Source organism: Gambusia affinis, linkage group LG01 (genome assembly GCF_019740435.1).
Source record: "Gambusia affinis linkage group LG01, SWU_Gaff_1.0, whole genome shotgun sequence".
In the NCBI taxonomy this organism is placed as follows: domain Eukaryota; kingdom Metazoa; phylum Chordata; class Actinopteri; order Cyprinodontiformes; family Poeciliidae; genus Gambusia; species Gambusia affinis.
In genome coordinates, this window is record NC_057868.1 from 20451683 (window position 1) to 20467470 (window position 15788).

The following is a 15788-nucleotide window of genomic DNA, read 5'->3' on the forward strand; positions in this document are numbered from 1 at the left end:
TCGTCTTCTTCTTTGAGTCTACGACCTTCGCCGGGTCAAGTTAACCTTTACACAGATTGGAAACATGCGACAACGCAGTAACAGTTGCACATTTTGCTCTTCCAGGCTGTCGTTCGTTCAGATGGCTGCATGTCATCCAACACTCTCGTCTCTCACATCTTCAGTCACGTTGTCAGAATAATGCCTCCTCTGTTCGCGGCGCTGAGGGAGCCCAATGTCCCGAGAACGGATCCGGTTGGGGCCGAGCCACACACCCCAACTCTGGACCACAGCCCGGCATGGACGCCATGGCAATTGGGAGGAGCCACAGCCCCTTGGACAAGGAGAGGATGTATGTGATTACGCAGTATGGGAGCCGGACTGCACGTGACTTTCTATTATAGCATCGTATATGAAAGACCTCAGTGTGTGTGCGTGTGCACGTGTGCGTGTGTCTCAGCCCCTTTCAGTGCCCCATGGGAATCAGCAGAGCTTCATTCTCTCCTCTGGCACACAGGCCGAGTCACAATCAGCGATTCTGTTACTGAGGGGGGATGGAGGGCTAAAAGCAGATCAGCAGGAGGAGGAAGAAGAAGGAAGAAGGAAGAAGGAAGGATCTGGAGAAGCCTATAGGCTTCATGGTGTTAAATAAGGGATAGGACAGCTGAAAGGATAGAGAGAATGTAAAACTGGATTATAGGAGATAAACAGTGTGCAGTACCTTGAAAGGATCTTCATCAAACTCTTTTGCCCCATTGTGTCTCAAACATAACCACAAACTTCAAATTTGGTCTCATCTGACCTCTTTCCACATGTTTTCTGTCTCCTCTTTATGACTCTGCAAAGTTTCTGCTTTCTTCACCCTATCTCTTTCACAAATGCCATGTTTGCGATTTACGCATCTAATAGCTGTCATGACGACGGATACTCCCAACTGAGCTGAGGATCTCTGTAACTTCACCATTGGCCTCTCAACTGGTCTTTGACTAGACCTCATAACATGTTACTTATGTTGTGTTTATGATCTAAAACATTGAACTGCCTTGTGGCTGAAACATGCTTGACAAATAAACTTCACCTCTCGTTTCCTAGTTACCTGCTGTTCAATTGGTCAGATTGAATAGCAGCATCAGAGTAGAGGAGATGAACACAAATACACACCACATCAGATTTTATTTTTAAGAGATTTTGAAAACTGTTTCCTTATGTGTCTTCCAGGTACTTTGGGCCATTTTGCAGCACAACCCAGTAACACGTTAACATAGGATCCCTTCTTTGATATCACAGCACAATTTTTGTATCCATTGAACTTGTGAGTTTGTGGATAGTTTCTGCTTGAATTTCTTTGCAGGATTTCAGAATACCTTCCCAGAGCTGCTGTTGTGATATGAACTGCATTCCGCCCTCAGATCTTCTGCTTGAGAATATACCAAAGGTTCTCAATAGGGTTGAGGTCAGAGGAGGATGGCGACCACACTATGAGTTTCTCCCCTTTTATGCCCATATCAGCCAATGACACAGTGGTATTCCTTGCAGCATGAGATGGTGCATTGTCAAGCATGAAGATTTTGCTACAGAAGGTAAGGCTCGTCTTTTTGAACCATGAAAGAAAGTGAACTGTCAGAAAGTCCATATTTCTGAGGTTATTTTCACACCTTCAGGGACTCTGAAGGGGCCGACCAGCTCTCTCTCTCCCCATGATTCCGGCCCAAAAAATGACTCCATCACCTCCTTGCTGACGTCACAGCCATGTTGGGACATGGTGGCCATCCACCACCAATCCACTACTGCATCCATCTGGGCCATCCAGGGTTGCACAGCTATCATCAGTGAACGAGTCTGTTTGAAAATTAATCTTTATGTACACCTGGGCCCACTGCGACCATTTCCAGTACTTGTGAGTTTCTGCAAGTACTGGCTTGCAGAAACCAGTACTTGGTACTGGTCGCAGCTGGGCCCACTGCGACCATTTCTGCTTGTGAGTACTGGTTGGGGTGGCCGAATAGTAGGTACATGCACCACAAGCCTCTGGAGGATCCTCCACGTTGAGGTTCCAGAGGCACCAGCAGCTTCAAATAATTGTTTGTTTACAGAAACTGATTACTAATTACAAATAAAATATTTCAGACAAGACAAAAGTTTGTTTTATAGTCAGATTGATCCATTCAGACAGCAAACATTAAAAGAAAACAAGTATCCTCCATCAATTTCAAAGATAAGTGGCTCTTTTTTTATTTTAATGTGTGTCATACAGTAATACACAAATGTGTGTTTTGTCATTTGGGAAACGATCCTGCAGCCAATTAGAGGAGAGCAGGAGACTGACAGACGCCCTCAGAAAAGAGGACGGCCATAACTAAGTGGAACGAACGCCCTGTGGCAGGAAAAGCGCCATCTGAGTGTGTGTGTTACCTCCGAGTGTGTATGTTTTACTTCTGCGTATGTGTGCCACCTCTGTGTGTCTGTGCATTTATTTGTAATAACTTGTGGGGACCATTTTCCTGACACATAGGGACACACTGCTCCTGGTGTGGACCAAAGCCCTCAAGGGGAAACAATGTTTTTGGGTCAGGGCTCAGATTTAGGACTAAGGTGTGAATTGAATTTTGGTTAGGACAAGGGTAAGGTTTAGGTTGTAGAATTGAATAGAAGTCAATCGAATGTCCCCACAAAGGTAGCCACGCAAACATATGTGCGTGTGTGTGTGTGCATGTGTTTGTTACCTCTGCATGTGTGTGTGTTACCTCTGCGTGTGAGCCCCTGGTGACAGATTTCACCACAATGACTTTGTTTTTCTCCTCGATCTCGAAGCCATAGTCTTCCTCCTCAGGGTGAATCTGGCACACAGACAGAAACATTTACACTGCTCATTGCGTGACAAATGTGTGTTCTACACTTTTGCTAAAGTTTCTCCCCTTTTTCCAATAAGTGTCACATCTGCGTAAATCCACATGTAAACATAAAATCCTTTGAGATGATTGGGATTTTCTCCTCCCGTGTCAGGAGTCTCACATCCGATTATGTTCTTGGCTCCTCTCATCATACATGCCCCCTTATCCCCACCGTCACCATGAATTGAGAACATCATAGTCAAAACCCATTAGCGTCCCCCATTAGCATCTGCTGCTGCTGGGCTGTCTTCCTGCTACACGGCCCTGATAAGATGGCGATCTCCTTTGTTGTATCAGAGGACATGACTGCAGTAAATAAAGAGTTCCTGCACTCCGCCTCAGTAACGGGGCAAGAGCAGAGGGGGGAATCGGTTCCGCTAATCAAGTCAACGCCATTTCCACTTCTCATGGAAGGCCAGATAGCACGACTGCTTCCCACATTTGATGTGGAAAGAGACGCTGGCCATGCCTGTAGGCTACCGCTAGACAAACAAGTCCCTTTCTCTTTGCACCTTTTGGAATAAAAGCAGTCTGCTAGAGCTGCTGGCTGACCTCATTTCACCTGGTAAATTAATGTGTACAATGTTAAAAGCTCTGAAAATTCTTACATAACTGCTTTGTCTTCCAGTTTGTTCAGTGTTCTCTTAACAAACCTGTGAGGCTTTCACTGATCAGCTGCTTTCGTACCGAGACAAATACACAGGTAGGTAAACACAGGCCGTGTGTATTGCTGCTTAGCTTGGTCTCGTCTCTGTTCGCCTCAGATTTATGGTTTTCTCAGAGTCAAAGGAACAGAGGATTCATCCAGGCTAATGCAGCTGATGATAATGTGATTACACATATATATACTTTTATCTGAGGAGTGTAGCCGAATGTTTGCAGAAAGAAACTGTAACCTGTTTTTACTTCAGATACATGAAACCTCATTGTTTCCAACTAAAACAATGTTATATGTGTATATATGGGAGAAGATAAACGCAGGGAAGAGGAACATCTGTCTACCAGTTTTATTGTTTTTGAGATGTGTTCACAGTCGTTTGATTATTAGCATATATATCTATATATGTTCCAGATGGTGCAGATATCACAGTGTGAAGCAGCTATTCTGAGCCGAGAAAGAAAATTTCTACAATTTGTGTGTAAATGTAAAATCCTGAAGGCTCACCACCAGGGACTTGGCCAGGATGTTTTCTATGAGTTTGAAGTCATTTCGCTGCAGTTGCTTGCTCTTGGTGCCGGTTCCCTCCGTTTCTTCATCAGCATAGAAACGGAAGAACTGCGAGTCATCTTTAAACTCGCTCTTCTCCAAAACTGAGGGATGAAAAGGAAGAAGAGCACACATAAGTATAAAAAAAACAGTAACAGACAGTATGCACATCTCTCAGTTTCTATTGGCTGAATCTACAGCAAAACCAAAAGCTCTAAAATGTGATGTAGAAACAGGAAGACTTCAAAATAGAGAGGGCATTGGTCAATTAGGTCATAAAACCATGATGCTCATCTGAAACATCTGGACTCAAAAGACATCTGGGTAACAGCCTGGGAAATGCTCTAGAGAGCACAAACAGATATCTGCTCTGTGTGTGTGTGTGTGTGTGTGTGTGTCCGTGTGTGCGTGCACGTGCATGTGTGTATGCGTTAGAACGCACTTGGGTAGAGAGTTGCTTTAACACAAGGGGCACCTCAGACAGGTGAGCGCACACAGCTAATGCTAATTCAAGCCCAATATTCAAAATCCTGCCAAAAATATCTAAACGAAATCTTATTGTTGTTTACATTAATTTCACCTCATAATTTAATTGCTCTTCAGTAACATGTATTGTTACGTCCTGAGGAATACTGCATCATTAATACTGTTACTACTGATCTGAACTTGTTAGAAGTCCCACCAGGTTTTCTGATGTAAGTGTATGAATTAACACTAATTTAGTTTTTCTCAGCAATTAAAAGCTATATTTAGATAATCTTCCCAACAAAAAAAGCTAAATCTTCGAAGACTCCAAGTGTAAGTATGACAGCAGATGCCATAGTTTCAGAGTAAATGAAGATGGAACATGAAATAATTTGGATATGTTTGTCCCTTGCCAAATTTCTTTGCATTATAAAATATATAAACCTTTTATAAATATTATAAACAAGGCTACAGACTTTTGCAAACTGTAGATCCACCTGTGTAATGACTAATGCAGCTGAAGTAAATTAAATCAAATTTACAGAAGTTTTAGTAAAAAAAAAAAACAAACAAAAAAACAAGATGTTTTTCCACTGGCACCATCTAAAAATGGGGAGTTTCTGTGTTTTAAAATTTACATTTATATGTGCAAAGTGGCTTGTTTTTGATTTTGTTTTGCTTTGAAATATCCACATTTATTTTTTCAACCAAATCCTGCTTTGAACTTGTCCAAAACTTCCTGCTGTGTTTCTGTTTTTGTTCTTTGCGATAATGTTTGTCTGCACTAGAGTCCAGATAATCCCCGACATTGACACAAATAAAGCACAGTAGCGCTAAACATCTTCCAAACAATTACAACCACAATCAGAGAAGTCTTAAAACTCCTTAGTGCAGTGAAATATGATGAAATGACAGATGACTAAAGACTTTTTCCCAGTCATATGAATAAGCAACATTGACCTTGTTTTAAATTGCCCAGTTTGAGTTAGGAAATGAGGAATTGCTCTCGTCATATCCCATCTTTAGTATTCTGACACTTCATGTTTTAGACCACCGGTACCACCGGTATAATGCCGGTACCGGGCCGTGGACCAATTGGTACTGGGCCGCGCAAGAAATAATTAATGTGTCCGTTCTATGTATTGAGTCTGAAGGAGCTTTTATTTTGAAAATCCTAAACCTGATGCTGTCGGTTACATCTTGTGCGCCAACAACAGAAGGAGTAAGAAACATCAAGTGAAATGAATGAAATCTCAGTCCTTACAACGCGCAGAAAATTTAGGGAGGGTTGACCGGTCCGCTGTACTAAAAAGGTTGGGGACCACTGCTTTAGAGTATCTCTATTTCCGCTTCTTTACGCCGTTCCAAGAATACAGTAGCTGTCAGTTAAAGGTCCAAGGAGTGGTCATGGTTCAGGGATCTGACCCAGATGGCTCTGGTTAGGGTACACTGCTGAGGCCTGTTTACGTTCAACATTCTGGGCTGGAACCAAATCCACTGCAGTGCATTGTGGTCATCTAGGCTGTTAGAAATCAGACTGGCCCTGCAAATTTATGCCACCTATTTCTTAAAACAAATACAGCGTATAAAAGGCAGGGGAAGATGAAATTATTTTAGGTTGACAGCAGAACAGACTGGGGGCAAATACGGGACCAGATAACGAAGAGCAGAATCAGGGATGAGATTATTGAAACATAAACACTTCTGAATGAATTTCAAGTGCTTGCATAAGAGAAGGAAGCACAGCGGACGAGAGATGATGTGCAATCGTAAAATGATTCACTGTGTTAAACAAGAGGCAGCAATGGTCTGCATGTGTGTGTGTAGAGTGAACTGACCATGGTGCATGTAGCCACTGTTGCAGAGGCCCACACCCAGTGTCACAGCGTCCTCTCTGTTGGAGCAGTCTCCCTGGGAAACCAAACCAATGACGCAATCAGTGGGTCAGTAAAAAGGCCTGGCTGCAGCACCTGGGCTAAGCATGTCTAAAAACCGCCATATGCATTCATAGCAGAAAGACGTTAAGATAACTGATCAATGAGCTCATTATTAGAGCCACATCGCTTCTGCTGCAAGAAACTCCTTCATTGTTCCACAAAACTATACAGATGACTCTACTCTTTGTCATTTGTCCAAAGAAAAAAACATCCTGACTGAATCTTTCCAGTGATTTTATAAAAATAAAACTCAACTGGAAAAATGAAAATATTTTAACTGAATTTAAACAGAACCATTGATTTAAGAACAAGAACAAACAAATGAAAAAGCTTAAAACAAATACTAAATTAACCTGAATTTAGGTCTATTATCTTCTTGTTGCTTTGTTGAAGTGTAAGACGCTTACCTGTGAGATTAACCAGTCCACTAGTTTGCAAGCAGGCAAAACAGATTTAAATGTTTTCAGATGGTGGTCTCTGTCCCTGCACGAACAACAAAAGGAAAAAGGTGGAGTAAATTTCACATTCCTTTTTATCTTGACTGTTATGACTAAGTTTACACTGCAGTGTTTCAGGGTGTATAGCAACAGACCTTTACTGTCCTTTAATGGCTTTAAGGTTCATTAAAGCCAATAAAGACACAAAGTTCTTCACGCCTGCATAATGCTATTACAATGGTGATATAAATGCAGACAGTTTGCAATCATCATTTGTAGCTCAGAAAATATTTTTTTAACTTGTTTAAACAACCAAAACAACAAAACAAACAAAAATAGAGAATAATAATGCACCTCAAAATCAGCTGTTCACATAAATTGGATGTTAGTCAGGTTGGTCGACTGTAAACAGTGACTGGGTGGGCTGGAACTCAGTAATCCATCCATCCATCCATTTTCTATTCACCCTTCATCCCTAATGGGGTCGGGAGGAACTCAGTAATACTATCTTTTTTTACTATCTTGTTTTGATCAGTGAACACACCAGAGACCAGATTGGGTTGTGTTAATGAACACTGAAAGTAAAACTCATGAGGTGCTAAAAGGCAGTAGTGATGTAAGAAACTATTTAAAAGGTAACTGTAGCTTCTGCTACGGTTTGGTTTGTCTGACTTTTGTTCAGGTGCATTCAGACTTTCAGCTGATAAAGTTTCTCTGTTCCGTCATTTACAGCTTTCAAAATCTGCCCATCATAAAATTATTTAAATTAAGAAACATTTTTGGTAATTTTAACAATGAGCCTACAACTTTACCTACCTAGCTATGCTAACCATGCTAATTGCTAGAAACTGGTAAATTTTATCTCACTTCATTTGTAACTGCTAAAATGAAAATTAACATTAAATGCAGTATCTAAGAAGAGCATATTTGAACAAAGGAGTCTTTAATGCAGGGGGAAGAAACATAAGTAATTATTTTATAAGTGAAGACTTCATTATTAGACAAATTTAATCAGAAGCAGCTTTATCACTCTGAAAGCTTAATAAAGCAGGAGGAGGCTTCATAATTATTAATATTCATTAATCAATAAATCACCTAAACCTTTTAATTAATTGCTGCTACAGTACCAATATAGTGCAGATTAAAAGTAGAAAGACCCTGTTACATAACTGTATGCTGGCAGAGGATCTGCCTTTGTGTGTTAATAGGATTTGTCCTCTTTGTTTGCAGCCTGAGCTTTTCAATCAGACAGTGAACAATGGAGCCAACGATAGCAGACAAGATGGTGCCGGTTTGTGTGGAGAGACTTTCACAGGACTCATTTTAAGTCTACTAAGCCTTTCAAGGTATCTCATTTAATATTTAAATGAAGTTTTAATATTAAAATAATTCAGATCCATCCATCCAATTCAGATCAGAACCATATATTCTTTAGAAATAAACAAGAAATTAATTTTTGTAGCTTAATTAATCTGGTATTAACGCATATGAAAGCAAGGAAATAAAACAAAAGGATGAAATTTGTTTTTGCACTTCAAATTAGAAATGAACTGAAGTAATTAATCTACCTCTACTCAGTAAAAATTAAAAGTTCTTATCTTCCTTGAACCACCTTCTTTAATTTAAAGTCTTAAAAAAATCTGTCACAGATTCCAACATGAACAGATTAAATCTGGAAAGGTCACATTAGAGGTCATGCATCCTGTCATTCCTGACAGGGAAGCAGTTTGTTCAATGGTTACACACTGTAAAAAATGAACTTAGGGGGTTATCAGATTAACAAAAGAATATCATGTACTTTTAACTAAATAATTTCATGTTTCAATTCAATTTCAATTTCATGTCAAAACCTGATACAATCATGTTGGATAGACAAAAAATTCAACAATTTCACGTTTATGAAATTTAATCATGTTGAGATAACATGATTCATTATAGTCAGACTGATATAGTGCTGAAGCCGAGTGAGATCACGGGATATTATGCGAGTTCACGCGAGACAATCGTTTTTGTCTTAACTTGAGTAACGTATTCAAGTTGAGATAACGTGATTCAATTTAGTCAGATTAATTTCCCTTTGAAGAGGATCTAGTGAGATCAGGGGATCACAAGAGATTATACGACATAACTGTTTTGTGCCTGGGAAGACTTCAAAGTGGTTTTAGTTACACATGAAACTATAGATATTTGTTTTTTTCTGCAGGGCACTATTGGCATTTAAGTACTGCACTGAAACAGTTCTTAAATTTCTTTCAGCATTTAAGAACTGTAAAAAAAAAAAAAAAAAAAGTCTTTTTTTAAAAAAAACACTTTTTTAAAGAAAAGTTTTTGAATTAACGTAATTAAATCATGGAAAGGATTTCCACTCGATTAAATAGCTTTTTTTCAGCATGAAGCACACTGTAAAAAGTAATAAGTTCACTTTACTTAAAAAAAGTTAGGAAACCGATTGCCTCAAAATCTTCAAGTAAAGTAGCTAAAAATAACTATGTTTAGACCACTCAGATAAAGGCAGTAAACCTGAGTACCGTTAACTCAAAATCATTAATTGGGTTAACTGTAAAATATTCATTCAGACAACTCATGCAATGGCAGTAAACTTGAGTGCCGTTAACTCAAAATCATTAGTAAAGTTGACTATAAAATGTCAATTATGACTACTTCAAATTGTGAGTTATGTCAATTAAGCAGTACTCATAAAAATAAGTTATACTTACACGTTTAAGAGTTCACATTACTTGCAAAATATCAGGAAACCAATTGCCTTGATATGTTCAAGTAAGATGAACCAAAAGTGTTAAGTTATTGGAACAAAGAGCCAACAGACAGTTTGAATGGAAAAAAATGTTTAATAATTAAACAAGTTTACCTTAAATACAAGGTTCTCAAGTGTGGTTACATACACACTAACCTGGAAACAAAGTTTTCCATAGACTTTTTTTAGGGAAAAAAAAAATGACACGACTTTTTTTCTAGGGTAGCCTTCAATCTAATATTGAATCCTTCAAATGGCCCTCAGTCTTTAAAACTTTGAGAATCCCTGCTTAAATGTCTTTGTTGACTGGTGTGAAACAAAAACTCAATTCTCAATACTAGAGCCTAACATTTATCATAACATTGATAAAGTAAATAGTGAAGTAGTGAAGTGAAGTAATGTTTCTCCTCATTAACATAAAACCATTTAGTAGTCTGCAAGTGCAATGATGCTCTCTCCAACAAAAAAAGAATCAAACAAGAAATAAAAATCACTTTTCCAATAAGGGTAAAGGTATCAACGTTGATCCATAATGTCACATCACATTCACTCATTGCATCAGAAGATTTTTGAGTGATTGTATTTTTGGTTTTAGGGATTTATGTCCAAGTGACAGAAGCACCCTTTGGATGAAGTCAAAGGTGTACTTCAGTTGTTGAGGGTACTCCAAATTCAGAGAATAAATAAGTCCAAAGAGCAAACACATGGCATGTGGAAGATTCCCAAGATCATTCATGACAAGACTTCCTTCCAAAATGATGGCAGTACTTGAAGACTGGAGGTGCAGTGAGTCAGTGGAGGCCTGCCTGTCCTCAGGAATGATGGTCAGGATCCCAATGGGGGTGTGAGACACCTCTCAGTCCTAACAACAATAGAAGCAACACCACAATTACATATCAACATAACACTTCTTTAGGGTGACCAGACGTCCTCTTTTTCCCGGACATGTCCTACTTTTCAGACCTAAAGAAATGTCCGGGGGGAATTTAAAAATCGTCCGGGATTTTGGCCAACCGCCTCAAAACACATTACATAGCTTACAGTGCATTGTGATTACATTGCCACTCCGTTCCACTACTCCATTCCAGGTTTCTTTGTATGGCAAAGAAATCGGCAGCACATGTACACACATGTGCTACCGATTTTTTGTGCTACCGCTGGTTCTACCCCCCCACCCCCCCGTTGGCGCATGTGTGTCCGCCGATTCTACCCCCCCCGCCAACAAAAAAAGAAGTGTCCTCCTTTTCAGAAACCCAAATCTGGTGACCCTACACTTCTTCATCACGGCTGCTTCTCCTACAGTTTACAGCTGTCCTACCTATGGCAGTCTACTCATCATAAGCCTTCTATAACAGTACAGCGGCTTTTTTAACCCGTCAACATCTTTATCCTTATCCCTTTTCCTTTTTTTGTTTTGCGCCCCGGACAGCTTTTTTGCACTGCCGCTCCATCATGTAGCCACTAAATAAACCTTATATTATCGACTAACGTTAGTCCCAGGCATCGCTAAATCATTACACATAAAGTTAACCTCAAAACCTGGACTTACGGATGAATTATACGGCCGCGATAACAAATATAAGTTTGCTAAAAAAAACAGTGGGACTTACCGTGACAAAACGTAGCTGCAGCAACCGCCGTATTGTTGACAGTTTGGCGTTTCTTTCAAACACGTCGTCACTCGTCAGTGTCCAATGCGCATGTGCGTTCAACGAGAGCTGCCGAATGATGCCGAGTTTTTTGCTGGTTATGCAGATGCGTTTTGCTCACTCATAACTCCAAGTTCGGGTTACTTGCTGCTGATGAGTTTGATTACTTGCCTCAGTAGAAAGTTGTCTTTGCTAAGTTTAAGTTAGTATAGTCAACAGACTAGGCTGGAATGAGTTCAGGTCACTTTTCTTTTTGAGTACACTTTACTTTTACATTTTACAGTGCATGTTTGTTGAGCTAACTTAATTTTCATGAGTTGGATCAACTTAATAAGTAGAGTGAAGGTATCACTATAACATAAGTTGGTTTCTCCAGCGTGCTGTGGTGGCGCAGGGGTTTAGCACACTGCACGTTTGGAGGCCTTAGTCCTTGACGCAGACGTTGCTAGTTCGAAGACGTTGCTCATCCAAAGAGGTATTTTTTCAGGTCCTGGCAACCTTTGCCATGGGTTACCCTCACCCTGTCTGCCTACTGTCCCAAAAAAATATGAGCCACTAGTGCCATAAAAACTCTTCGGAGAAAAAAAAAAAAAGTTGGTTTCAACTAAATTGCCATTAATCTTAGTCAAGTAAATTATTTGGTCCAAAGCGTTGCAAATTAGTTGGGCTGTTTTTTTTTAAATTACATTGGGTCCGACTATAGTAAATGAGTTGAATCAACCTTAATAAATTATGTTGAGCCAACACATTTGCCTTAAATTGGAATAACCATAATAAATTAAGATGAGCCAAAATGTAATAGAATAACCGTAATAAAATAAGTTGAGCCAACTCATTTAAGTCAGAATAACCATAATATATTAAATTCAGCCAACACGTTTGATTTAGAATCAACCATAGAATAACTATAATAACATAAGGTGAGCCAACTAATTTTATTTAAATTAGATTAACCATAATATATTAAATTCAGCCAACACGTTTGATTTAGAATCAACCATAGAATAACTATAATAACATAAGGTGAGCCAACACAATTGCTTTACATTGGAATAACCTTAATATATTAAGTTGACCTAACACACTTGCTTTAAATAGGAGTAACAGAATTACATGGTGCTGAAATAAAGCAAAGAAATCAGGTGGAAAACCTTTCCATGATTTTTTTTTTATGTTCATCCAAAGAGATATTTTTTTCAGTGCAGGAAAACGTTGAACGGGGTGAATGTGAGCCCTGACTATGAATATGCATCTGTGCACCTGGAGGGCAGAAATATTAGCATATAGAAATCTCAACTGAAAACCCACTTGTTTAGAGTTGTATTCAAAACGTAATCAATTGCAAATTTATTGACGGAATCTGACTATGTTGTGTTTTTATTGTTGATTCTATGTTGCATTGTATTTTTGTGTTTGATTTGATGTAAAGCACTTTGAAATGCCTTGCTGCTGAAATGTGCTATACAAATAAAGTTTGATTTGATTTGATTTGATTTAGGAGGGGGAGGGCATTAGGAAAGCAGGTACTTACTTGATGACAGGCGTGTGGAGGCTGTGAAGGCGGCAGTATAGCCTGACGCCCTGTAAGAGAGGAGCACAGTGCTGCTGAGTCACAGGTCGCACACGCCTTGGATGAACATGTACCATCATGAACACAAGGCGAGATCTGAAGAGTGCAGCAACCTTCCCTCAGGTTATCAATTCACTGTCTACAACACACATTTGGTCCTAATGTTTAGATTAGCTCACAGTGAAAAAGAAGCTCTTTCTCAAATTATATTGTTTATCATTTACTGCGATAAATTTGGATAAGAAATTTGATTAAACGTTGTCTCAATAAACTTCAATTAATTGAGTTGATAAAAACAAGTCTGTTTTTTTTTACTGTTTTCTCCATTGCTTGATCAATGACAGTATCAGTAAATTTTAACAAATCTGAAAATATGATTAAATGCAGTTACTATGTGCAGTTTGGTTATACAAATCACACTTCTTTATGTGACTGGTTTTATAAATAGTTTTGTTTTTGTTTTTCATAATTTGTGTTTGTGAAGTTAAGATTGCCGCATCATGCAGTCACAGCCGTACAGTTACCTAAAGTATTAAATAGTTTCTATCATCACATTTATCGTTATGACAACTGCACCACAAAATATCATAATTAAACTGTAAGTCCATAATGCCCACTCCAATTTGATAGATGATATTAAGGTAATGAATAACAAAAGGAAAAGGATGCATTGCTTTTAGTGAATGTGGCGTCCCACTGTACTGCAGCATTTATTCCTCTACTAGTGGTAAATTAAATCCAGTAAAACCAGCTGCCTTTAGAAGTTTTCTCATTAGAAATTACCCTAATCCCAGAGTCAATCCAGAGATATCATAAAAGCCTCAGATGTTTTCCTGAGGTCACACCATTTTATATCATGACATCACTGCAAACCTGCCAAGACAGGCCGTCCTGAAACAATTCATCCACAACCGGTCTTCATTGGAAAGCCAGAGATCATATCATCTACTACAATTTAAAAAAAAGAATTAATTAAATTCTGGTTTTAACAAGACAAAATAAAGTCTTAAATCAGAAGTTATACTCTACCTGATATTTCCCTCATTGAATCACTGTAAATGGTATTTGTCAAATTAACTAGTATTTCATGTTGTAACTATAAAGTAACTGTAGACATCTTTTGTCTAACTCCATGAATTTATATTTTGCTTCCATGGAGCCAAACATGTTTTCATGAATCTTTCTTCAGACTTTGTGTTTTGACTTTGGCTCTGGATGATTTTTATCTTGTTTTAAGTTCAAGACATGAATATTGTTACAAGAGTTTTTACTGTTTGATTATTAAAAAATGTAACTCTAATGTGATGAGTATAACCAAATATAATCTATTTTGTTTTTTAAAGAAATTTAAACTTTAACTTGGTGAAAATTACTTGTTGTTTATTTACTATTTCTTCAGGTAAATCTTTTCAAGATGGTATAAATGTGTGACTGTGATAAAGTCGTAATCTGGTACCAATGTTTAGCACAGAGAGGAAAGTTCATTTCTCTTTGTGACAGAGAGATCTCTGCGATCTCTCTGAAACACAGAGATCGCGTTTCAGATGTTTTTACTTTTTAGATATCTGCTGTAAGTTACTGTACTGTTTGGGTCTGCCACTTCTACTTTTGTTTTCTAGTTTTCTTACAGTTTAATACAAACATGGCACAATATGTTGACATGCTCAAATACAAAAACTGAAGAGAAACTGCAACCATCAGAATCCTGCAGAATTACTGATGAATAGGAAGGAATAGAAAAGAATAGGAACGGCTGCAAGTATATTATCACCATTCTGACAATTGTATGCAATTGATGACAATTGTAATTGCAATTAATCAAAAAATGTTAAACTCCTAATTATTCCCCATTATTACAATGTTTTTAATCAGTTGTGGGGATTAAGACAGTGTTTAATTGGCCAAGTACATTATTGGCAAAGTTTGGAGGCATCTAAAATGTGATGGTTTACCAAATGACATTACTGGAATAATTGTATAATAATTGTAATAGTAATTGTGATGTTGCTCACACGGTGACCACTGCAGCTGAACGTATCAGGCAGCTCTATTAGGCAGAAACCGTCTTCAGTTTGAAATGTAAACAGAGTTTAAACTGTTTTTAATAGCTTCATATTCACGTTGTGATGTCACACATATACACAGCTAGGAAATCAGGCTGCAGCCTCTTTGTTTCAGCTGATTTTATCAGACAGAGGAGAGAATCAGTTTACCTTTGACATGATATCTTCCAGTTCGCTGCGTGCCTTGTAGGTGCCGTCATCATAGCGGAAGCGATACAAGACCTGCTCGTTCTTGAACTGGTGTTTGTCTGACACTGAAAGATCAGCCAAATAGAAAAATGGATTGGACTGTAGTTAATAAGAGACTAATCAGAATCCACTGCGTAAGGTTCCTGTGTCATGTGTTTGTTTTGACTTGTAAATATGAAATGATGGCTGTTAGAGGTCTCTGGTTTTAATCAGTAGTTTGCCTGAAAGTGAGTCTTATTTCATTTTTCCAGATGCATTATGGATGCGATTACAAATCTGAGTACTGCATACAAAAATGGGACATCGACTCTAGTTTGTGAGGAAACTGCAAAATAAGACAAAAACATTATTAGCAATGCAAAAATAGAATAATTTATTTGTATTTTCTACTATTTTAGATTTTAGATCCAGATGCAGGCTTACATATTCTGTTTAAAATCATTTTACATATTTAACTTCCTCAGGGTACAAACTAGGCCAAACATTAGAAAGAAATCTGCAGTTGTAAAATCTGTATCTGAAGAAGAAACAATAATGTTGAAATATTCAACAAAGCAAACAGCTGCCAATTCCCATAAAGCCACTACACGCCCAAAACAAGTTGCTTTTCACAAAGCCTCCACCACAGTGAGATGGGAAAACTATC

The 15788-nt window shown here is 38.4% G+C and overlaps 1 protein-coding gene across 2 annotated transcripts in view; it reads right to left on the reverse strand.

The window, feature by feature from the left end:
• prex1 (phosphatidylinositol-3,4,5-trisphosphate-dependent Rac exchange factor 1) overlaps positions 1-15788 on the reverse strand; it is a 99111-nt gene that overhangs the window by 29515 nt on the left and 53808 nt on the right. For both annotated transcript variants that reach the window (XM_044114281.1, XM_044114290.1), the window contains 6 exons: positions 15104-15207; positions 12852-12901; positions 6887-6962; positions 6381-6453; positions 4036-4181; positions 2724-2816 (listed from right to left, as the gene is read on the reverse strand). In XM_044114281.1, coding sequence (XP_043970216.1) covers positions 2724-2816; positions 4036-4181; positions 6381-6453; positions 6887-6962; positions 12852-12901; positions 15104-15207 — 542 coding nt within the window. The remainder of the gene's footprint in view (positions 1-2723; positions 2817-4035; positions 4182-6380; positions 6454-6886; positions 6963-12851; positions 12902-15103; positions 15208-15788) is intronic.